This window comes from Odontomachus brunneus, unplaced genomic scaffold, assembly GCF_010583005.1.
Source record: "Odontomachus brunneus isolate Ranch 3 - 2012 unplaced genomic scaffold, Obru_v1 Obru_scaffold_001, whole genome shotgun sequence".
NCBI classification, from domain to species: domain Eukaryota; kingdom Metazoa; phylum Arthropoda; class Insecta; order Hymenoptera; family Formicidae; genus Odontomachus; species Odontomachus brunneus.
The window spans coordinates 2,661,254-2,685,963 of NW_022639451.1; the positions used below are offsets into that span (position 1 = coordinate 2,661,254).

Below are 24,710 nucleotides of genomic sequence, written 5' to 3' on the forward strand. Positions count from 1 at the left end.
AAATTAAAGTTGGAACAACTTCTAATTTAAAAGGGTTGAAGCTCTTAGAAATTTGTCTACTGTAACAGATGGATTTCACTCATTTTCTCGTCTCTATATCTTAAAAACTTTCAAAAGACTAGGTAAATTTTTCTGTTAGATTGTATGTGAAACGTTTTCCTTATTTCTATCTCTGAATCTTAGGAACTATACACTTTCGAGAGAAAGGCTTGAATAAAACTTTCTACCATAAAAAATCGAATTTGAATGTTTCTTCCTATTCTAGTTCTTATATTTTAGAAACTAGATACTTTTGAGAGATTTAAGTAAATTTCCTAATGTAACAAATTTAATATAAGATGTTCGTATTAGAAAATAAAAACATTCGCGAAACAGTCGAGTACTTTGCTCGGTAACTCTTGGTCAACTGCGGCCAAGAAAAAATGTCGAAAGTACATTTTAAGTAGCCTTAAATTGTCATTCCTGCAGTGGACGCCGAGTTGACGGAGCTGCTGATTCCCGAGATGTCGGGCAACGGATTCCTGGAGCTGCCTTGCTTAGAGGGGGTCGCAAAAGCGTTCTCCATCGAGCTTTGGTTCCTCACGCACGCGAGCGACGGTCTCTTGCTCTACAACGGCCAGCTGAACAACGCCAAGGGCGATTTTATTAGTCTGAACTTGGTCCACGGTAGGCTGGAGTTCAGATTCAATCTCGGCAGCGGCATCGCAAATATCACATCACCCGATCCAGTCAGTCTGGACACCTGGCACTGCGTGAGAATCAGCAGGCTCGGCCGAGAGGGAGTCCTTCAGCTCGACGACGGTACCGTCGCCAGAGGATTGTCCGGAAGTCCTCTCACTGAACTGAACCTGGAAATGCCGCTTTACGTCGGTGGCGTCAAGTAAGCTATTCTCAAATTATAATGTATTTTTATTATTTTAATTATTTCATTTTTTCTCTTACAATATCAAACCATTATCTTTTTCTCATATGTTGTTCAATATTTTTGCGACTATTGTAAATATATATTAATTTTATTTTTTATAAATATTATATAAATATACATATAATTGCAAAAGTATATTAATCAATATGAACATGAGAGAAAAGAGCCTATAAATTATGCATATATGTTGTAATAAAATATGATAACAATGTTATTTTTTTATTAAATATCAACAGAAATTTTTCCATTCTCTCTTTTCGTAAAAGAATCATAATGATATATCGTTAAAAAAATATAAATATATTTTTATAATTATTAGGAAATATACAAATCTGTACATTTAAATGTCTGAATCATAACGCTTACTCAAGTCTGTGTAAAAAGTAAATTCAAGCTGATTCAAGCGATAATAATAATCACGATCGCTCGATTTCTTAGACACTGGCGAGAAGTACATCGCCTGGCCGGAGCGTGGACCGGGTTGGTGGGCGCCGTGCAGAGACTAATGGTAAACGGCAAAACATATCAGAATCTCGCGGTGAATGTTACTCAACACAACACGGAGATTTACGACGGTCTACCGTGCCCCAGCAACGAGAACCCTTGCCACAACGGCGGGGTCTGCCTTCCACTTCTGAACAGTTATCTCTGCAAGTGCGCCAGCGGTTACAACGGCTTGCACTGTGAATTCTGTGAGTTTTCTTCTCGGTTTCGTAATCTTTTTCATGCTCCGTGAATTTCATTCGTGCCTCTTTATGCGCGCATCTTCCCCTCGAATCCACTTATAACATCGACTAATTTATTTAAAACAGCAACTGTGGCTAAATTTGCAGCAGAATTTTCGAGGAGATCACATAATAAAATATTTATCGAATGTTTCACGAAGAAGATAATATATTTATAATATATCGCGCATATTAATAATATATCGTAACGGTTTACCTCGTAATTATATAAGAAATTATTAAACGATATGTACATCTCGACGATATACCGAAATAGAGAGAGATCTATTTTCTAAATTTCTTAAAATAGAACTCCACTAAAAAAATAGAACGACAGCCAGTCATTAAAATGCGAGTAACTTTTTACTCATATAGAGTGAATTTTCCACTTTTTTTCTACTGAATCGTCTAATTATTTTCATTCCAAATCAAAGAGGGAGTTTAAAGAGTTAACATATTGTACTCGAACTAAATTCAAGTTATTTTTATTTTTTGGGATTGTAATAACGAGCAACAGGTAAGGGCTTGAAGAAAAATTCCGGGCGACATAATTATTAATATCCTCTACGTACAATCATATTTTCTGGGACATACAATATATAATCTAGGTCTATCAGATCTTTGAATTACCACTTTATTGAAAATTAATATTTCTGAACATTTTCTTCCAGAGATATAAAAGATAATCCTGCAGTAAAATCAATTATCTTATAGCCTCAGTTATAAGATAATATTGCAGAAAAATCAAAATCTGCAGACAGATTTGCGCTATTTTGAACTTTTCCTGAGCCCTTCACGAAAGTTGGCGAGCGATCGAACATTCGTTTGGATCTCATAGACTAACATTATACGCTTTAGGGATATTACCCTCTAAATTTCTACGAGTGGAATTCCACTCGCGAAGTAGAATGACAGTCACTCCAAGTTGAATAATTAATCATTCGTAGTGAATACTTCCTCTTTGAATCGCCGAGTGGATAATTTCATTCGAAATTGAAGAGTGAATCTCTATCGTTACTGGAACACATTCACTCTAACGACTGAACATTCACTCGTATGGACCAAGAATCCACTCCAAGTTCGAATTAAACATTCGCTTTTGTGATCCCGATATCTTCACTGTCGCTCCAAGTGAATTTTCATTCGCTCCGAATGAGTTTTCACTCCGGGAGCTGACTTTCCAACAGTAGTCGGAACTCAGGTTTAAGTTCAACTCTGTTATAACGGTGCGTCCGATGCGTTTATACAGAGTTTAAGCTTAAACCTAAGTTTTAGCTGCTACTAGAAAACCGGCTCCGAGTAGCTTAAGCAACAAACAACGAGCCTAATCGGAAACGTTTCTTGCAGTCATGGGCTACGACATTTCCGGCACGGAGATCTCCGAGCGACCGGTGCGATTCGAGGGCGACAACTTCCTGCAGTTCAAGCATCGCTACGGCAGAAGGTGAGTGAAACGCGCGCGCGTGCACGCGAATGGAAAATACCGCGGCTTCGACGAGCGCCTTTAGCAACGCAACGGCACATCCTCTAGGATGTTCGATTAGGTGCACTTGCAATTAGCACGTCGGTCGACGCTAGCGTGAGAAAGCGAGAGTAGACTATTACTACTACTACTACTACTACTACTAATTAGCGCTCCTGACTAACGACTAATGTCACTAACCTTCTGATTGTGTAACACCAACTAGTACTAACTCGACTAACACTACTACTACTACCCTCGGCGAGTACTTTGAAGAGTCCTACTCCGACTACGACTTGGAGGAGGACGTCGACTACGAGTACGACAGTTACGATTACACGGAGTAAGTTTTCTTGGCGGCGAGTGTGCCTGTGGCTGTGTACTCGTTTGAGGGACCGTAGACTCTTTCCTTTCCTCGCGCGTAGTATGTCGTATGTCGCCGACCCCGATAATTGCATCCCCGTGGTAAGCCCACCCTCCCTAGACGGAGGAGCAGCCTCCGGATTCGTTTGAGCGTAATAAGGAACGTAGATTGACGTAGATCGTGCGATCGTCGCGGCGCTAAAGATACAATTAGACGGCCGGCTTCTTGTAACTCGCGAGCGAAGAGACGAGAACTGGGGAGGACTGGTGGAATGAGGAAGGAAGTGGCAAAAGAACGAAATGAAGGTGATACGTCAGCGGTTACGATGTGCGAAAGTATCTCTCACGTGTCGAGACTGCTTTCTTTTCCATTAGAAATTAGAAATTAGAATTTTCCATTAGAATCCGTTATAATTGCACTAAGAAAATAATACTTGAAAATTTACTTGTGGAATAAAAAGTTTTTTTTCACGAAAATAAATTTTATTTCACAGGAATAAACTTTATTCCACAAATAAATTTTCAAATATTTTTTCCTCAGTGGATGATTTATCAGTTTTTTTCGATATAAAAGAACTTGACTAGGAAAGTATCGATTAGATGCTATTGTAAAAAATAACTATGAAAAAATTTATTGCAAAATGTAACGTATCATCCTCATCTACTTCCCTTCAATTCAATAATACAGTTGCCAATTGTTGACTGTAGCAGCTAGTTAATATTGATCAATTATGACAGTTTAACTACGCACTGAAAAAAAGTATTTGGTATTTTCTTTGTGGGATATCAAGATTATTTCCATGAAATAAAGAAAATTTTATTTTTGTGAAATAAATTTTTATTTCACAAATAAATTGTCAAATATTTCTTTGTCAGTGCACTATATGGCGATTGTAGACATTATTTCAATAGTGTCACAATCAAATTTCTTCTTCACTTTAATGTATAAAGATGTTGGTTTAAAGAACGAATTAAGTTGAATGGCAAATCTGTTGAAAAATTGCCTGTCTATTAGATGCTTCTATTGTAATATATTCTGTTTGAATTCTTCTATTTGTGATTATCAATGTTAATATCCCTATCCTAAACGTACCTTGATGTAGAAGATTGATCTGTAGTGCGTATTATTAGCATGAATGTGTTCGAGTCTCTTTGACGAACAACATCCTTATTGAATACGTATTCCTTCAGACGCAGGGGACAGCAGTCGAATAAGTTCGAGCTGCGGCTAAGAACTGTACATTCTGACGGACTGATCGCGTGGGTGGGCAGAGGAAAGATCGAGCATCTCTTCTTGTTCCTGCACGACGGTCACGTGGTGCTCACTTACAAGAGCAAGACTGAGCAGATATCCGTAAAGAGCAGAGTAAGTTATCTGTTTCGACCAAATAGTACACGGACGAAACATGTTCCTTCTTGTCACCGTGTATAATCAGCATGATATTTGTATATTTTGATATTTCGGTGACATATATGTTTGACAATTTGCATATTTTAATATCTTCGTATGTTATCAGGTCATTTTTTTATTAAAATCTCATTGGAAGTTTGGATGTTAAAAGAGAAATAGGAAGCTGTTGTTAGATGTCTAAAAATGCCGGTGTTGTTTAATTTATTCATAAACTACTAAACCTTCGAAATTGGATAATTTCACATTCTGTTTCATTTGAAAAATAAGATCTTTTGCATGAAGCTAATATATATTTTGCACAACGTTGTGCATGTAAAACTAATGTTACCCTAAAACGTGATGGTTTTCAAATAGTTAACACTAGAACTATCAACGACAAACAACATATCTCTATCAGAATAATTGAAAGGCAGGTTTTTAGAAAAATATATAATGCAAGAGGACAAATATTTATTTGCTTTTTTAGTTTCATTCAACGTCAATTAAAAATATACTAAAACACAGAGGCATGAACCATTTCGCTGGTAATTTGATAAAGTAATATTTGAAATGTTTTCTAAAATGTGAGGATTATCTACAGAAAAATATAATTCAGTGCATAAGAATTGTTTGATATTTTGTAGTTTTACTATACATTTATGCATACATAAGAACTTAATCCATTTTGCAACTTGAAACAATAAAACACCTTTCATCAGTTTTTATGTTACTGTATAGTATGTATTTCATAAAAGTATATTTTATAAAATTACTTGTGTCATATTCATGCTATGTAATATATTTAATAATATTTCTAACTACAAAATGTTCAATTTTAAAATTACTAACTTTTATCGTGTTTCATTTGTTCTCACATCACTAGTTTCTCAAAAATAAACCCCTACTCTTTATAGAAGCAGTAAAATATATTTTATAGAATATTTTCTTTAAAAAAGAATTTATATATTGTTATATTACCACCACTTAAGCATATTATTCAATATATTAGAGTTGGAAAATAAACACTACATAACATTCTTGAAGTTACAGCTTGCAACTTATCCATAATTATTTGTAGTAACTTATCTATAATTATTTGTAGTAAGGATATTAATTTTTTTTAAATGTGACTGTAACAGTAGCAAAATTATATTTCATAAGTAATAGCAGCAAATATAATTTAAACATTTATGATTAGCTTAAAAATACATGCAGAATAGATGCTCATGAAATAAGCGACATAAAACTGTCAAAGAAAGGATCTCCAAAACTTGATGAAAACAATACTAATTTAGTATTTCTTGTAATAACTAATTACTTCTTGAATAACAATAACGATAATGAACAATTATTCAAAATTAGTAATGGTAACAGTAAGTTTTTTCAATAAGTATAATAAGCACTACGTAATGCTTTTAAGGTTACAAATTAGTTGTTGCCTGTAATTAATTAATAAGTACATTAATCTATTTAAATGTGACTGTAATAGTAACAGAATTACATTTCTTAGGTAATAGCATCAAATATAATTGAAACATTTATGATTAGCTTGAAAATACATGCAGAATAGATGCTCATGAAATAAGCGACATTGAACTGTCAAAGAAAGGATCTTCAAAACTTGATGAAAACAATACTAATTTAGTACTTCTTGTAATAACTAATTACTTCTTGAATAACAATAACGATAATGAACAATTATTCAAAATTAGTAATGGTAACAGTAAGTTTTTTCAATAAGTATAATAAGCACTACGTAATGCTTTTAAGGTTACAAATTAGTTTTTGCCTGTAATTAATTAATAAGTACATTAATCTATTTAAATGTGACTGTAATAGTAACAGAATTACATTTCTTAGGTAATAGCATCAAATATAATTGAAACATTTATGATTAGCTTGAAAATACATGCAGAATAGATGCTCATGAAATAAGCGACATTGAACTGTCAAAGAAAGGATCTTCAAAACTTGATGAAAACAATACTAATTTAGTACTTCTTGTAATAACTAATTACTTCTTGAATAACAATAACGATAATGAACAATTATTCAAAATTAGTAATGGTAACAGTAAGTTTTTTCAATAAGTATAATAAGCACTACGTAATGCTTTTAAGGTTACAAATTAGTTTTTGCCTGTAATTAATTAATAAGTACATTAATCTATTTAAATGTGACTGTAATAGTAACAGAATTACATTTCTTAGGTAATAGCATCAAATATAATTGAAACATTTATGATTAGCTTGAAAATACATGCAGAATAGATGCTCATGAAATAAGCGACATTGAACTGTCAAAGAAAGGATCTTCAAAACTTGATGAAAACAATACTAATTTAGTACTTCTTGTAATAACTAATTACTTCTTGAATAACAATAACGATAATGAACAATTATTCAAAATTAGTAATGGTAACAGTAAGTTTTTTCAATAAGTATAATAAGCACTACATAATGCTTTTAAGGTTACAAATTAATTTTTGCCTGTAATTAATTAATAAGTACATTAATCTATTTAAATGTGACTGTAATAGTAACAGAATTACATTTCTTAGGTAATAGCATCAAATATAATTGAAACATTTATGATTAGCTTGAAAATACATGCAGAATAGATGCTCATGAAATAAGCGACATTGAACTGTCAAAGAAAGGATCTTCAAAACTTGATGAAAACAATACTAATTTAGTACTTCTTGTAATAACTAATTACTTCTTGAATAACAATAACGATAATGAACAATTATTCAAAATTAGTAATGGTAACAGTAAGTTTTTTCAATAAGTATAATAAGCACTACGTAATGCTTTTAAGGTTACAAATTAGTTTTTGCCTGTAATTAATTAATAAGTACATTAATCTATTTAAATGTGACTGTAATAGTAACAGAATTACATTTCTTAGGTAATAGCATCAAATATAATTGAAACATTTATGATTAGCTTGAAAATACATGCAGAATAGATGCTCATGAAATAAGCGACATCGAACTGTCAAACAAAGGATTTCCAAAACTTGATGAACACAATTCTAATTCAGTACTCCTTGTAATAACTATTTACATATAATATATAACTATTTACATAAATAACAATAATAACGGTAATGAACAATTATCCAAAATTAGTAATGGTAGTAGTAAGTTTTTTCAAAAAGTTGAATAACTGCTATGTAATGCTTTGAAGATTATAAATTTGTTTTTGTCTGTTACTAATTAATAAAGACAATTTTTTTAAGTGTGACTGTAAAAGTAACAGAATTAGATTTCTTAAGGAACAGTATCAAATATAATTGAAACATTTATGATTAGTTTGAAATTGCACATAGAATACATACACATGAAAGAAATGACATTCAAAGGTTCTTCAAACTTGATAAAAACAATATTCATTACTTCTTGTAATAACTTATTACTTCTTGAGTAACAATAATGGTAATGAACAATTATTTAAAATTAGTAATAGTAACAGTAAATTTTATTAATAAGTAGACACATACAATGTGCATCTCTTAAATATGCCTTAAAAAGTAAAACTCAAATATATCAAGAGTCAATCTTTTAGATATCTTTAAGAGACATGCATGCTGTGTAGGAAACTATATATATTACGTAATGCTTTTAATATTATATGTTATTTTTTGTCTGTGTAACTACATATGTACATGCAATATAATCCAATTGATTACCAATACTATTAATCTAAATTTCTACTTCTCTATTAAAATATATAATCCAAATTCTTTATAAGTTTTTTATCTCCTACAGTACATTAGTCACACACATACACACAGGTCATATCACAGCTTGTTTTCCAATTAGATACTTCACAGAAATACTTCCAATCTTTTCTTAGATATTTTTAGGTATAGTGTAATGTCGTATATAGTATAAACAGTATTCATATGAGACTATTGGCAGATATACTGAAGTTTTATAATAAAACTTCATCACACTTCAGTTCTCTCTTCACTTCTTCTTCTCTTTAATTTCACAAAATGTTTGAAGTATATATAATTATAATTATATATTTACATAAGTCAAATAATTATAATTATATATTCATATGTCAAATGTATTATTAAAATTACTAAATCATACTTTGTTATAAATCATATTTTGTTATACGAGTGGACTTTATTGCATTACGCGACACATTATCAAAAATAAGTTAAGTAAAATAAAAACACCTAAAAAATCACACATTATCAAATCTGTGTCTACGCCAAAAGCTGTGATCTACCAGACGCCAACTATATTTATTAAATATAACTTCAGACTTCAGACTTCAATTGTTAGCTGAGCACACCTTGACTTAAGTGGCCCTATGCCATTGCACATCTTAAATGTAACTATAAAATTACGTATCTATAGGTCTGTTCTTTTTAACTGAACTGTCTGAATTGGTGCACACTGGTGCAATAAATTAGAGTGAGACGAATATATTTTGTTTTACCCTAACTTATTGCATGAGTGTACACCAGGGCTGCGTTCGGAAACGTCACTCGAATACTCTTTTTATCGCACTCTTATATCTCGCTCACTCCAACGCAACGGGTACACTTGGGTAACGTTTCCGAACGCAGCCCAGTTCAGCTAAAAAGAACAGATCTCTTATGTTCGATACATTTCGATATATTCAAGTTCAAAATTTCGCACCTTTTTTAGAAAGGGAACTACATTGTTATAAATTTGAGTAATTTTTATAACCCAACAAAAATACAGAATATAACTATTATATTCTGAATATAATTATTATATAACATAGAAGTATAATATAAGTAGAACACATAATATAACGGATATTATACGGATACGTTATTAATGTTAAAGTTATATAATTTTCTTTTATAACTGCAATCTAACTATGTTTTAAAACTATTATAATTCTCTCTTATTTACAGGTTATAATTATATAACACCAATATAACTAAAATATAATATGTTATATAACAAGCGTTTATTTACATTACATCTATGTTATATAACATTTTTATATCTAGGGATCGGATCATTCACTAGATGGCTCCCGTTTTCTCGTGTCTTTCTCGTACATAAAGTATGATATATTAATATATTGTATATATAAGAACGATGACCATAAGATGACCACAACTTGTATTATGGAGTTCACTTTTATAGTAAAGTGAAGTGATACACTTTTTGATAATGGAAATTACTGTTACAACCCAGATAGCACAAAATCTTCAGAGAATGTTCAAGGATATTCTTAGGATGTATGAATGTCCTTAGAACGTCTTTAGAAGATTTGTACTGTATGGGAATAGTAATCCATTCCATTTGAATATTTATAGAAAGATGAAAATAAATAAATGAAAATAGTTCCAATAGCATAAAATGAAGACATACTGAGACACTAGACGTCTAGAATAGCTCTAGGATGATTCTGGAATATCTTGTGTTATTTGGAAGCTAATTAATTTAGAATGGCAAGATACTTTTACGTTATTACCTTTAGTAAAAATATTTTTGATACGAAATATATAATTATATAATGATATTTTTAGGAGCATACTTTTTTATTACTTTTTATTATTTTTATTACTTTTTATTACTTTTACAAATTAAGTAATACTTGAGTGATAGCTTATAATCTCTGCATACAATTAAATACCTATAATTGCTGGGAAATAATAATTTATATTCCAGCTATATAATATTTTAGCAATGTATATAACAGCTTTATAAGATTTTAATAACATGTTATATTTCTGTTATATAGTTGCAATATCGTTTGAGTGGGAAATTACAACTAACGTGTATGTTACATATAACGTGTTATATTGCACGTTACATTCCGTTATATTATGACGATGTAACTATTATATTATTTACTGGGAAGGAATTACAAACCTGTCCTTTTTCCTGCTTTGGTAGTTCTAGTGTTAAGCACCCGAGGCAGCTTGTGGAATTTGCATTCTGAAAATGAAATGATGAAATTTCTCCGCGATAATCGACGCGCTCACTTTTTAATCTCAAGGGAGAATCTTTACCTTGATTAATATCGTTACAGGAAAGAGTGGACGACGGGATCTTCCATCACATTCGAGCGTCCCGACGACGGAAGGCTTCGACCGTGCAGATCGACGAGTATGCACCCGTGAAGGTCGCGACGGAGACGACGTTGCTGACGACCAACGGCAAGCTCTTCGTCGGCGGCAAGCCGGGCCATCGCGGCATCAAAGGCTGCGTGACTGACTTCATCGTCGACAAACGGCGGCTGCAGCTAGCCAGACGGAGGATCGAATTCTGCCACGACAATGACGTATGATAACGAACCCCAAGCCCGACGATCGTCGCCAACGCGACGTCGACGTCAGAGGAGCCCGTCGACCTGACGACGCAGCCGTCGTCGGCGACGAGTTAACGCGCGAACTTTCACGCTCGCTCGCGTCGGACCAAGATCGACGATCGTCCTCGAACGGTGTATCGACCGCAACAACAACGAATCGCACGAGCCCGACGATCGTCGCCACCATCGCCGTCCTCATTGACCGCGGTCGACCTGGTGAACGCCTCTCCTGCCGTTAACGAGTCGGAACGGACTGTGCGACGCGCGCGTCGTCGAGACGAAGTATAGAAGAATTGCATGCTCAAGCCGATCGTGCGACGCGCTGACTCTTGGACATCCAAGGTCAAACCCGAAGAAGAGCAGCTCTTCTTCGCGCTCGCGGATCGCGCTGAGGCCTCGACGCGACGCGACTCGAGGAGAAATGAAAAATCCCGGGGCTTCATCGCGTTCTCGAGGAGACGGCGATTCACCGGAAAGTTACCAGGTCTGTTATTTAATGTCGCGTCAGTCGTGAGGCAAAGGGAACGAGAAGAATTTTCCGTCTGAGGAACGCAGAACTGAATAGACCCGCAGATCCAAGTGCGACTTCCACCCTCGCTCCACCAGGAGGCCGTGTTCCCGAACGAGCAGGAGCTCAAACCCGAAACAGGACCAGGACCAAAAGCAGAGTTCTCCATGGCGCAGCGCTGCACGATAGTGCTCTGAGATAATGAGGGAATCGAGACGAGACCCAGCCACAATCATACCCGCGCTCAACGCGGCGGAAATCCGCGAATAGAGATCGGAAGGGAGGCAGGACTGGAAGCGAAACAAGCTTCCGCTTGGAAAATAGCGCACCTCGCGTTCTCGAGGTCTACCAGACCGCACGCCGGAACCCGGAATCGCAAGCCCCGCGACTCCGTCGTCGTCGTCGTCGTCGTCGCGCAGCGATAACGAGACCAGGCGCGAAGTGGAGACGCACGGACGCAACTGGCTTATTTGCCGCCACACGTCGAGGGTGCTCCAGGAGCGTGTCAGCTCGCAAGAGCATCACGTTTTCACAGAGTCACCCCAATAATCCTGCGGGATAAGGAACGAAAAGCAGTAGGGCTCGATATCGCGGCACATATTCCAGCACTCACTCAGATCACAAACCGACCACAGTTCAGGGATGAGAGGGAAGGTCGCGCGAGAATCAATCGACTCGAGCTCGATCGCTTCACATTATCGTCCATGTGTGGTCGACGAGGGCGGGAGGAGGGAGGCAGGGGGGAAAAACACCAAGGGATCGGTCGTCCCGGGTCGTCGCGCGGCTGGACTAAGGACAATGGGAGGGACAGCGGCGAGCTACAAGTGCTATACACTACATTTTCATCGAAAGACAATAATATATTTTTAAGGTGGCGAAGTTTAAGGTATACATATGGATATGACATGTACGTAAGAATTTATCTGTATACGTGCGTGAGTGCGTGAATGTGTGTGTATGTGTGTGTGTATATGTGCGCGCGCGCGCGCGTGGCAACACGTGCGAACGACGCGGATTTAGTACGAGGGAGATGAAGACACGTCACACACAACACACGAAACATACACACACACACACGGGGTCCTTTTCTCTCCGCTCTCGCGTGAGAGCCCTCGTTGTTAGAGAGTTTATTCCGTAAGTTGTAACCCGCAGCACACCTAATAACCGTTTACGATGCCAAGACTGACTTATAAAAGAGCGTACGGGCGGGCGAACGGGCGAAATGAAGCTATCACGACGACGAGAGAAGCGAGAGGCGAAAGGAAAAGCGAGAAAACGAACAAAAAAAGAAAAAGAAAATAAACAAAAAAGATAAATCGGTGTTATGTTTGAGTGTTCGGTAGAGAGATTTAATGACCGTGGATTTTTCCAGAATAGAAAAATGTATTTTAAGGGACTTGTTGATTTATCGCCAGTATAGTAGACTCACACACACACACACACACACATACGACGCGTTGTTTTTAGGTAGGGGAGGCTTTTTACAAAGAAAAAATAATAAAAATAAAAACGCGAGCAAGAGAATAAAAATATATATATAAATATATATATTATACATACACACACTTATATGACACGCAGGCATTCCATTCGAAAGACGGAAACCGGGGTTTAAATTTTACGTAAGTAGTCGCATTATAATTATAGCCGGCGCGAGCGCGGTCCGTGAGCGTTCAGATCTCGCGAACTAGATAGACCCCAAAAGTATTTTATCGCGAGTTGTCGTAACAAATCGTCTCGTTTTCGTAGACTCGAGCGATCGTCTTCAGGTCTACCGGAGGATTGAACGTTCGTTTAAATGACACTCTCAGAAAAATTCAATATTCTATTCATCTGAGATTCGACTGAGAACGCTTCAAATTTACATGAGCAATAATGAAATCTGCGATCGATATTAATTTCGCCTGTTCGTTGAATCATCGATAAATGACCAAATTAAGCGATTATAATTAATATAATATTTTTTTACGAGATAAGTTGTAGGTAGAGAGTCTTAGTTAAGATAAAAGTACAAATGCCTAGACGTATGCTTAGTCTTGGGCATATTCTTGCTGTTTTGGTCTCTAAATATTTAAGCTTTTAACTATAAAATTTATGTATATATTTGTGTATACATATTCTATGTTAAAAGTTTAAATATTCGTATGTAGAGATCAGAACAATAAGAATGCCCAAAGTTAGGTACGTGCCCAGCCATTGGTACTTTCTTACACGAGTATCTGGCCAATCAAAGCCTAATGCAAGATGTTTGCTGCATTTCTAATGTTTGACAGTGTTGACTCTTTAAGGCTCAGTACATATTCAATAAGCAAAACGTTAGCAGTGTGCCTGCAAATTGGCAGCAGATTCGATCAGAATATCATAGCGGATCCGTAGTTATCTATACATACATATAGCCAACTATATTTCCGCATTAAGTTCGTATTGCTGTCGGCAGAGTCCGCTGATATAATTTGACAGCGAATTGGCAACAGAAACCGAGCAAGATCTGCAGTATGCTTTATTCAAATACATATAAATTTAAGGAACGACAAATCCTACTCTGGTTTCTGCTTTTAATCTGCCATCATATTCTGTTGACACATCCTGTTGTACTTCTGCTAGCTGCCGACAAAATTTACATCACACACCGCACAAAATTTGCTTCTGTAAGTTTGGCTACTTAGGTAATTCTATAATTCACTTCTCAAATGTTTCATTGGCAAAGTAAAGATTTTGTCAATAAAATACTATCAATTTATCCTAGATAGAGCTTCGACCCAATCTGTGAAACAATGATATTCCCGTTAAGAAAAACCAATATGGTGATTGTGTGCAGAGCAGAATCTTTGACGCTTCAAATTGTATAGATTTTTTCTCGAAAAAGAGTAAGCAAATTTTACTTCCTCAATTTTTTATTGAGTCACTTCAAAGTACAAGATGGCGCTTTTATGTGTGTGTATGTTCATTACCCATCAAGTTATAAGATTTATTAAACCCTATATTTGGGGCACACGTGCAGACATGAAACGTACATCCAGAAAATCGTACTTCTCAACGATCAATTTTATTTAGGCCACAAAACTCTTCATCTCAGCAGTGTCTTTTCAGATTATTTTGCGAAGAGAAGAATCGTATCTAAACGAGATCAATACGTGAGCCTTAAAGAGTTAATACATGCTTTATAAATGTCCTGACCTAACGCGTACACTTTACGCACCTCTCACGTCAAATTGAGATATTTCTAATAATTTTAAGTGGAACGATACTAATTAATATTAGTGTTGCAAAAAAAACTCCCAACCAAAATAGTATTTTTGACGCGTCTTTTGAACTTGCACTGTCGGACATGAAACATTCAGCAACTATCTCGCGTTTGGCCGATTGGTCAGGCACTCGTCTTCTTTGATTTGGTTCTTACGAGCCACTTGGTAATAGGATTGACTTAATTATACGATTGTAATTAGTTGAATATAGTCAAGTGAGACGATAAATCGATGGTACCTCCGAGTTCGAGAAATGAATGTTCAAGTTGAGGAGACATGGAGGACACTGTTCTAATGCGGGCTTAATCCCCTCACGCAGCGACGTCGGATTTGAACGCGAATGGACTGCCTTCGGGAGCTACGCCTGTGCACGCTTGTGTTATGGCAGAATCCGCTATAATCCACCGTAATACCGAAGAGCTCGTATGGGAACCGACGTCCAGGTGGTGAGATCGCGGAGGAAGCAAGAGTCAGCCGGAAATGATCGTTCACTTCGATCTTATCGTTCGGACGCGACACGGATGGGAAAAGTTCCGTGGTGTTTCGCGGCGGGCCTTCTCCCAAGTCGCGTAAACTCGTTGTTGCCTCTCTCTCTCTCTCCTCTCTCTCTCTCTCTCTCTCTCTCTCTCTCTCTCTCTCTCTCTTTCTCTCTCTCGGTCGCAGATCAGTTCCGGGTGACAATCTTTCCAGTGATAATCCAGAAATCTCGAATACGCCGAATGATCGCAAATCGCAGACCAGACTTTCGACTTGGAGCACTGAACTGCGAGTCCTTGGACTCGGTTCCGCGCGCGGAACTCTTCGGGAACAGTCGGCGAGTCGGTCGGCGCGGCCGGCCGATCCTCGCGAACAGTTAGACGTACCGCTTGCATCCGCGTAATCGGATGCGCAACGACGAGGCGCGTGCACGAGCACGACGGGAGAAAGGGCGAGCGGAAGTATGTACGTATGTATGTATGTATGTGTGCATGTGAAGTGAGAGCAGGAGTCCGCGCGAGAATGACCTGTAAATAGGCGCAACTAAGTGACGGATTAAATTGCCGTTTTAGAGTGTACTACACACACACACACACACACACACACACATACCGGACCTAAGGATCGTCGTAATGACCTAATTATCGTTAAAGTACTTCACGGATTAGCCTTCGAACGATGCTCGCGTGCGCATCGATTTATTTTTCGCGCGACTCGAGAGAGCGCATTATATGCACACGTATATAAATATAAATATGAATATAAATATATATACACACACGTAAACGCGTAAACGACGAACAAACAAGCATACACACACACACACATGTGCATGACACGTACGTCGAGAATGTGAACGTGTTCTTCCCCTCGGACGGAAAACTAGTGAAACGCCTAAGTTACGGTTCAATCGTGAATTCATCATACGCGACTGTTGTTGCTGATCATCTCGGGACCGTCGAGCGTTTCCACCCGCTTGTCTTGTCTCAGCCCAGAGGGACACGAAGGAAAAGAAGAAGAGAAACGTAACACGCGCTTGTCTCACGTCGCGCCGAGGACCCGCGACAAGAACAGCGTACGAAAGGTCGTCTCCCTGTTTTCCCATTTCGCCTGTTCCCCGCACAAATTCGCGAAAGCGCGGCTGCATTTCACGGCGGAACGCGGGCGGAAAGCCGACGGAGGAGAAGGCGGGTCAGAAGTTGGAAACGTTCGGCGTTCGCGGATGTTTACGCGATTACCGGCGGAGAGAGCCGCCTTCCACCGGTCACGTAAACGTCAGAAATAAGATCGCACCGGCGCGAAGGGCCCCCATCGAGAGCAAGGGAAAAAAGGGAAGGAAGAGGGAGAAACACACCTGGCGGCACACTTCCACCGAAAATGCCCTTGATAACGAGTGACGTTGAGAGACGCCGTCGAATTTCGCTGTTTTCTACCACGAGTCATATCAAGTAATCCACTTTAGTTGCCAGTCGCGGCCGCTGCGCGAGCGTCGTAACGTTATTATTGTATACTCGCGGTTGCCAACGTCGCCGTCGCCGACCCCGGGGAGAGGAATGAACGCGCGTGGCGAATCGAGCGGGGGTGATCGACGCTTGCTCGTCGAAAATCGATTGCGAATCGCCCGGGCCGTTGCGACGGAACCAGAGAGACCTCGTGCAGCTTCTCGCGCGGTTTGAAGAAGCTACGAGAGAATAGCGCGATGCAATGAAACTGCCTGATGCCCGTCTATCAACTCTAGTTAACTTATAACCGGCTGGTTATTCCAATATCGCATCTATTAATTCCGACTAACGAGAAACGCAATTAGTCAATTCCATTGGAGTAACCAGTCGGCTAAATCAATCAAAGTGAATCAGTGAAACATCATTGAAAGCAGTAAATATACACTGATTTGCAGCTACAAGTACAGCACTGAAACTGCTCAGTGCTATACCTATAACTAATATCAGTGACTATTCACTGATTGACTTTAAGAGAGAAAGTTGATAGAAACGGACGTGAGAGGAAAAGAGCGCGAAGCGTTCGTCGCGCTGCTCCGCGAAATCGAGAGAGCCGCCCGCGGGAGCGGAGTCGCGTCGTTGGCAGCCGAACTTACCGTAACTCGGTCTAAGGAACGCACGTTAAGCCCACACACACGAATCTCCCCACGTCGTGATACGGCGTACTACGCGATTGTTTTGACAGATCGTTTACAATAGCTACACAGAATAACGGAAACACAACGAGGACCGCTCGCTCCCGCAAGGAGGAGGAGCGCGAGACGGACGGACGAACGAACGATCGATCGATCGCGACGTATCGATCGTCGTCGTGAATTGTTCGTTACAAATATCTCCGGGGACAATGTATATGAAAGGCTTGATTCAACTACGGGCTCATTGACGTTTCGGGAAATTCCGCCGTCGTTATCCGCGTTAACAAGCAGAGGTGCCTCCGAAGAGATGCTTCCAGGATCCGTTCTCGGGTCTCCGGACGACAACTCGTTTGGACGGCAAGAGAAACAAACGAGCTTAATCGCGAGTTTATCGGTTATCGGCTCCTTTGTTAGACCGCTTTATTCGTGTCGGGACACTTTTGGTTCTAATCAAGCTCCAGTTCGCGTTGCTCGGGGCCGATATTAACAGCTGCCACTGGAAACTTGTTTCGCGCGTGAGACACGCGGACTTTATTTCGGAGTTAAGGGGATATGCCGTGATTGAGAACTTGGCGGATTAAGTACAGGCATTTTTTGCAAAGTTTACGTCGTACTGATTGTGCAGGATTACGAGTGCTTTTACACAATGAAAGAATGTGCATGGATTCATTGGAGCACTGCTCAATGAAAATGATAAAAAAGTTCAAAATCGATATCTTTAACTCTTTAAACTCAAGTACCTAATTATATACCTTCACTCTGGGTCATCCCCGAATGTGTTATGTTGATAAAGTAATGATTCCGTAATACTGTCATTCGATTCATTCTAGATAGAGAAGATACTCTTCGATCCAATTCGTGAAACAATAATTTTCCCGCTGAAGAAACCAACATGGCGATCGTGTGCAGAGCAAAATTATTGATGCTCGAAATTGTGTGAAATGAGTATATTCTATTTTCTCAATTTTTTTTCGATGTTATCTCAAAAAGTTCGCACAAAGTTCGTACTTTTGTGTTCGTTATCATGATTATAAAATTCATTAAATTCTACAACTGAAACACATGTGCAAACATAGTTATGTACATCCCAAAAATCGCACTTCTCGACAGTCAATTTCATCTTATTCATCAAGAGCATCTTTTAACATTATTTTGTGAAGAAAAAAGTTATACTCGGACGAAACTGATTTGCCTGGGCCTTAAAGAGTTAAATGTCTACCTGATTTAAAAGTTTTACAGATTGTACATACCAAACGCGTGTTTGCTCTCCACTGAAAAAAATTTCAAAGAACATTGCTGCACTTTTACAACTAAATTTAGAAGCTTGCAAATATACGAAAAATTTTCAGAAAGGTTTCTATATAGGCACAATTAGACTTTATAAATATGGTAAAACAAAACACACTTTTGTAAAATCAAGCGAACTCACCGAGTGAAGTTCAATTTGAATTAAAGAAATTGAAGTGAAAAGGATAGCGTGATCGTGTTAGTGACAATCAGTAAACACTCTACGTTATCGACACTTTTGGAGTTATCCACTTTGGCATTACCTCAAATCTACAACTCCCAGTTGAATTGTGCGATATACTTGACGTTACATACAATGCACAATCGCGATTCAACTGAAAAACTTGCATTCAACTCTGAATCCGAGTCTGAGTATATCTCACTTGAGACCAGTTTCAAGTAACAACTATTAACACAGACCCGAGTGCCGCGCGGTAGTTTTGGATTATTCTGTACAGTGTACGTCAACCTGCGTCTACGAAGTTACGATCAGACATATCGATGTTCACGAGAGAAATAAAGTAAAAGTGTAAATCGTTCACACTATGTTGCGTGCTGAACAGCACACGCGCGAAGTAACTGGCTGGCGCGTTGATGCTTGATCCGAAAGTAGGATATTAGTTATAACTGAGAATAATAGAGTAACATAGTAGAGGAGTAATAGCGTAGGATTATGAAATTGCAGTGGAGTTACTTTGTCTATGTGATTACGTTGAGCACGAAAGTAGCCTGCCCAAAGTATCTCTCTCAACATCTCGATCCAATCTACTAATCCGTCCCTGATAGTGTGAATCAAGCCTCGTTGATTTGTGCACGTATATATCAACATTCCCCGCGACATTCACCGCCGATTCGCGATGAATATCCGCCGACATATCGGATCGACCGCGATCGCAGTCCAAAAAACCATATCCGCGAGCAAATGCGAATATCAATCGCGCGCCAATCTCCGCACACACATATCCTCCCCCTTTTCGACACGCGAGTTTTTGTCTTTTGGAAGGTCTTTTACCCTCCCCGTGTTTTATCTTATGGTTGACATATCGACAAATGCACTTTGCGACCACGTAACGTGCCCCCCCACGAGCGAGAACAAGAGAGACCGGCGTAGAAGAGGAGAAAGAGAGTGTGAGAATCAGAGTGAGAATGAGAGAGAGATAGATATGCGATTGTACGTAGAATGTACCTTGTTCTATTGCGATTATCGCTCGTTAATCCAGAAAAGGAGGTAACAGAGATGAAGGAAAAGTATATTTGCGCCCCTCGAAACTCGATCGTGTGCATCGCGAATTAAGAGCGCTTGGAACTAAATATTCGTAGATTATTATTTCTTCTCTTATGTCATTAGTCATTTACTCTTTTATTTTATTTGCCCTTTTGTATTTACAGAGGTATTTATTTATATTTACAGAGATGTCTCTTCTCGAGACACTCATATTTCCACTCTTTCGATTTCATCGAATGAAATTCCACTCGAGAAGCAGAACAACAGTCAAGTCACTCGAATTCGAGTGACTTTTCGTTCGTGTGGAATGAATTCTCCACTTCCAATTGTGAGTGAACATTTTTACTAAAATTGAAGAGTGGCTTTTGATAGACCTCACTATCGTAGAAATAAATTTACTTCAATCGTTTAATTCACTAATTAATTAATTATATGATTTCTTTGAAACGCTCAACAGTATTTCTACTCTCTAAATTTCTTCGAGTGAAATTTTACTTAAAAGGTGGAATGAGCTAGGCCACTCTCAAATTCGAGTATAGAGTGAGCTATGTCCTCTGAATTGTCGAGTGAATATTTTCATTCGAAACCTTAGAGCGAATCTGATGTATTTTATCGTCGCAGAGACGAATTCTCCTAATTATTTAATTTATTAAAAAAATTAACATAAATTAAAAATCCACTCTAAATTTCAGTTAAACATTTATTCTTGTGATTCTGAGTGGCAGTATTCTCAATTTTGCTTCAAGTAAAATTTCACTCTTATTCTCAGCAAGATTTGTCTCTAAGAAATTTAGAATGTAATTATACCTTGTATTATGCTTTCATTATACTTTTTCAGTTTTCCTTTAGTTTAAGTATGCACAGTCAGATGATTAAAGATTGCAACATTTCTACTTCGATAAGTCTCGCAACGCATTCAAAGAAAAAGTTTATCTTCTGAGAATTATTAAAAAATTAAAAATTATTTTATTGGATATGGAATATGTTCATCCAGGAAAACGTAATCTCGTCCTTTTAGCGTGGAATCCTCTTACAGAAAAATTTCAATATAGTTCAGCTTCACATTGTGGAGAAAACATAATTTTAATGTAATTTTTATTACAGTATTTTAGTAAAGTTTTAACAAAAAGGTTTTATTAAAATTTACAAAATTTTAAGAAAGAAAATTACAAATATATAAGAAAGAGTTATATATAAAATTTAATGATATTCTATTCAAAAAATTTTACAAAAAAATTTTTGATATGGTTTTAATAAAATTTTTGAATAAGAACAATTTTTCTGAATTAAAATTGTAGTGAAAATCATAGAAATTGTAAACTTAATTATCTACCCGGTATACGATATAAAACATACTCAAGTAATTTTATAGTAAGAAGTCATACATTTATAAATAAATACATAGTAATTTCAGTCATAATTCCGTATGGTTTAAGATTACAAAGATATTGTAACCTTTATTGCAATATTTTCTTCGTATATATAGGAAGATTCCACTAAGGATGAGATTGTACTTTTTAGAAGTCGCAAGACTCAACGGGGATGAAAGTGTCGCGAGCTTTAATCATCTTGTCGTACACACGAATTTTCGCGCGTAACGAGAAACATTCGCGACGGGTGTCGGAGACACTCTCGTCTCGAGGCTCGTTTAATCGAGCACGAGATCTTTAGAAATCGCCTCGAGCGAGGTGGCGCGAGATAAGGATGAAGGGAGACGTTGGCTTCCGTCGCAATGTACGACTAACGCTACTGCCAATAATAGAGATCCTACGATCGATGTTTCTTCTCGGAAGGAGCGTACGTGCACCTTGACGAGCGAGATATTCATGCGTCATCGATTGCTGTATGGACCTTGCTGCCTTTTGAAACGCGTTTTCGAAGTCTCGGCCCGCCGCCGTTTTCTCGCCGCTTATCGCGCGTAGTTAACAGTAGGCCGCAGACCTATTCTGTAAGTTTTTAACGCATGTGTGTGACACGACACGTCGCGGGGATGTGCCGCACGGAGCTAACTGATAGCTGCGCAACGACGTTCAACGATAACCGATATTGTCGTGGAAAGTTACAGAATAAGCGCGTTGGGCCCGATTTCTCGCCGACGGCTTTGTGCGCTTTATCGATCCGACACGCGTCACACTCGAACGTCCCGAATTCCCCGCGAGCATCTTATCCGGCCGGATAATGCACGACACGCGGAAATTCGGGGTGAGAGGGAGGGGGTGAAAGTTCGAGGGCGACTGTGAGCACGGCGTTTATCAAGCGCCGTGTGTACGCGGCGGCGAGAAACACGCAGCGGGCCATGGTCTGTCTGTCTGTCTGTCTGTCTGTCCCGCATGACGTTGCGAAGAGGCTCTTTGTCGAAGCTTCCGCTTGGTGGACGGACATTAAAATAATCCCCTTCAGCGTCGTCGTCGTCGTCGTCGCCCATCTTCTTCGCGCGAGAGATACACGCGGCATACACAGGGCGCGCCCCTTCTTAATTAGTTTTTTTTTACTTTGATATCGTCTTTACCGAGATCACTTGGCGTTCGCTGACCTAAAAGTAATCGAGCTACACTGTGTAACAAAGTGCGCGTTGTAAAGTGACTGTATATACAAATATAAAATGAAATTATGCGATTACCTCCCCGCGTACGATTTCCTTCCCCCTCCTCTCGAAAGTCTACACGCGCGTAGAAAAGAAATTTATATTTAGGAGTTACAGGATCCCTTAACTTACAGGAGCAAAAACTGGGTAAAATTTAGCAAGTTTTATGTAGAAAGTTGTAAATTATTAGAAGCATGAGTTTGTTGTTATATATGTCCGTTAACATTTAACAATATCGGCATAAAACATTGAAAAAAATTCTTCTCTCATTATGAAATTTTAAACGCATCATTCTCAAGGTAGCTTTTTTCAACTGTAACCACCATAACTTGAAAATAGTTTATTCGACTAACTTAATGTTTGACACAAATGTTTATCATAATTGTCTGTATCGATTCACAGAGGCTTTCTGCAAATTTCAAAATCATTTCTTATTTATTTATTTTACAAGCTCAAATTTTTTTAGTGGAAAGATTAAATTTGAAAATAAAAATGTAAAGATTAAAAAAATAAATTTGATCTTTTGTAATTCTCATTTTGCGAAACAAGAAATAGAGAAAAGAAATTAACTGTTCAAAGGGCGCCAAATATTGTTTAAATATATTGCATGAAGTGGCGCTCTTGGAAAACTCGATCTGCAACTAAATAACTTTCAAAATTAAATTCTATATATTAAATATATATTAAATATAATATAAATATATTAAATATATTAAATATATATTAAATATAATATAAATATATTAAATACTATGTACTAGGTGCGCAACTAAGTTTCCGAGTTTTTTTGATCAATGAAAAATGGAAAATTTCAAGAGAAATACAAAAAATGGTTTATTCAAAGTATCGTCCCTCGCTAGCTACACATTTTTGCCATCTCTCTGGCAATACATGAATATCGCGACAATAAAACGACGCGTCTTTGGACCGAAACCATTCATCCAACCAATTATGCACTTCTTTGAAATTGGCCAAGTGTAGCCCAGCCAAGCCATGTGCCATCGACCGAAACAAGTGATAATCGGAAGGAGCCAGATCTGATGAATACGGCAGGTGCGGTAGCAGATCCCATTTCAGCGTTTTGATAGTGTCCTGGACGATGGAAGTGCGATGGCACGGAACGTTGTCGTGCTGCAATATCACTCGTTCGTGTCTCGTGTCCCATTCTGGCCGTTTTTCGAGCAATGCATGGTTCAAATTGATCAGTTGTTGTCGGTAGCGATGCCCATTGACAGTTTCGCCCGGTTTCAACAACTCATAGTACACGATTCCTTTCTGGTTCCACCAAACGCAGAGCATTGTCTTCTTTCCGAAGCGATTTAGCCGTGCCGTCGATGTTGATGCTTCGCCAGATGAAAACCACGACTTTTTGCGTTTGGGATTCTCGAAATATATCTACTTCTCATCGCCAGTAACAATTCGATGCAGGAAACTCTTTCTTTCATGCCGCAAAAGCAAAATTTTGGAAGTGGCTCTTCGATTTTCCATCTGTCTCTCAGTCAACTCATGCGGCACCCATTTTCCTTCCTTTTGAATTTTTCCCATGGCATGTAAACGTTTGGAAATACCTTGGCGAGTCATGTTTAATATCTCCGCAAGTTGATCTTGTGTTTATGTATCATCTTTATCCAATAACGCTTGCAGATTGGCGTCCTCAATTGTTTTGGTCTTCCTGAGCGCTCCTTGTCCTTAATGTCGAAATCGCCACTTCTGAAGCGTTTAAACCAATCTTCACAGGTAGTTTTCGATGGTGAATGTTCGCCGTAGGCCTCCTCAAGCAAACGACGTGCTTCAGCTGAATTTTTTTTTAAGTTAAAGCAGAAAAGCAAAGCTTCCCGCAAATGCTGTTTATTTGGCACAAAACTCGACATCTTCATTGTTAGAACAAATATTTTTGCCTTGCGATAAGTGTTGGTATTATGACTGGTTATTGTTGACAGATGTCCAAGCTATAAAAGAAACACAACTTTAGACATGTATGTCGACTACATGTGTCGTTAGCGCCATCCATATGTGAAACCCGGAAACTTAGTTGCGCACCTAGTATATATATATATATATATATATA

The 24,710-nt window shown here is 38.1% G+C and overlaps 1 protein-coding gene across 2 annotated transcripts in view; it reads left to right on the plus strand.

The window, feature by feature from the left end:
* The window catches only part of LOC116844891 (agrin-like), an 853,814-nt gene extending 831,135 nt beyond the window's left edge, over window positions 1-22,679 (plus strand). For both annotated transcript variants that reach the window (XM_032817052.1, XM_032817137.1), the window contains 6 exons: window positions 469-880; window positions 1,364-1,617; window positions 2,998-3,094; window positions 3,339-3,455; window positions 4,667-4,841; window positions 10,904-22,679. In XM_032817052.1, the coding sequence (XP_032672943.1) occupies window positions 469-880; window positions 1,364-1,617; window positions 2,998-3,094; window positions 3,339-3,455; window positions 4,667-4,841; window positions 10,904-11,161 (1,313 nt within the window). In that variant the 3' untranslated portion in view covers window positions 11,162-22,679. The remainder of the gene's footprint in view (window positions 1-468; window positions 881-1,363; window positions 1,618-2,997; window positions 3,095-3,338; window positions 3,456-4,666; window positions 4,842-10,903) is intronic.
* The last annotated feature ends 2,031 nt before the right edge of the window (window positions 22,680-24,710 follow it).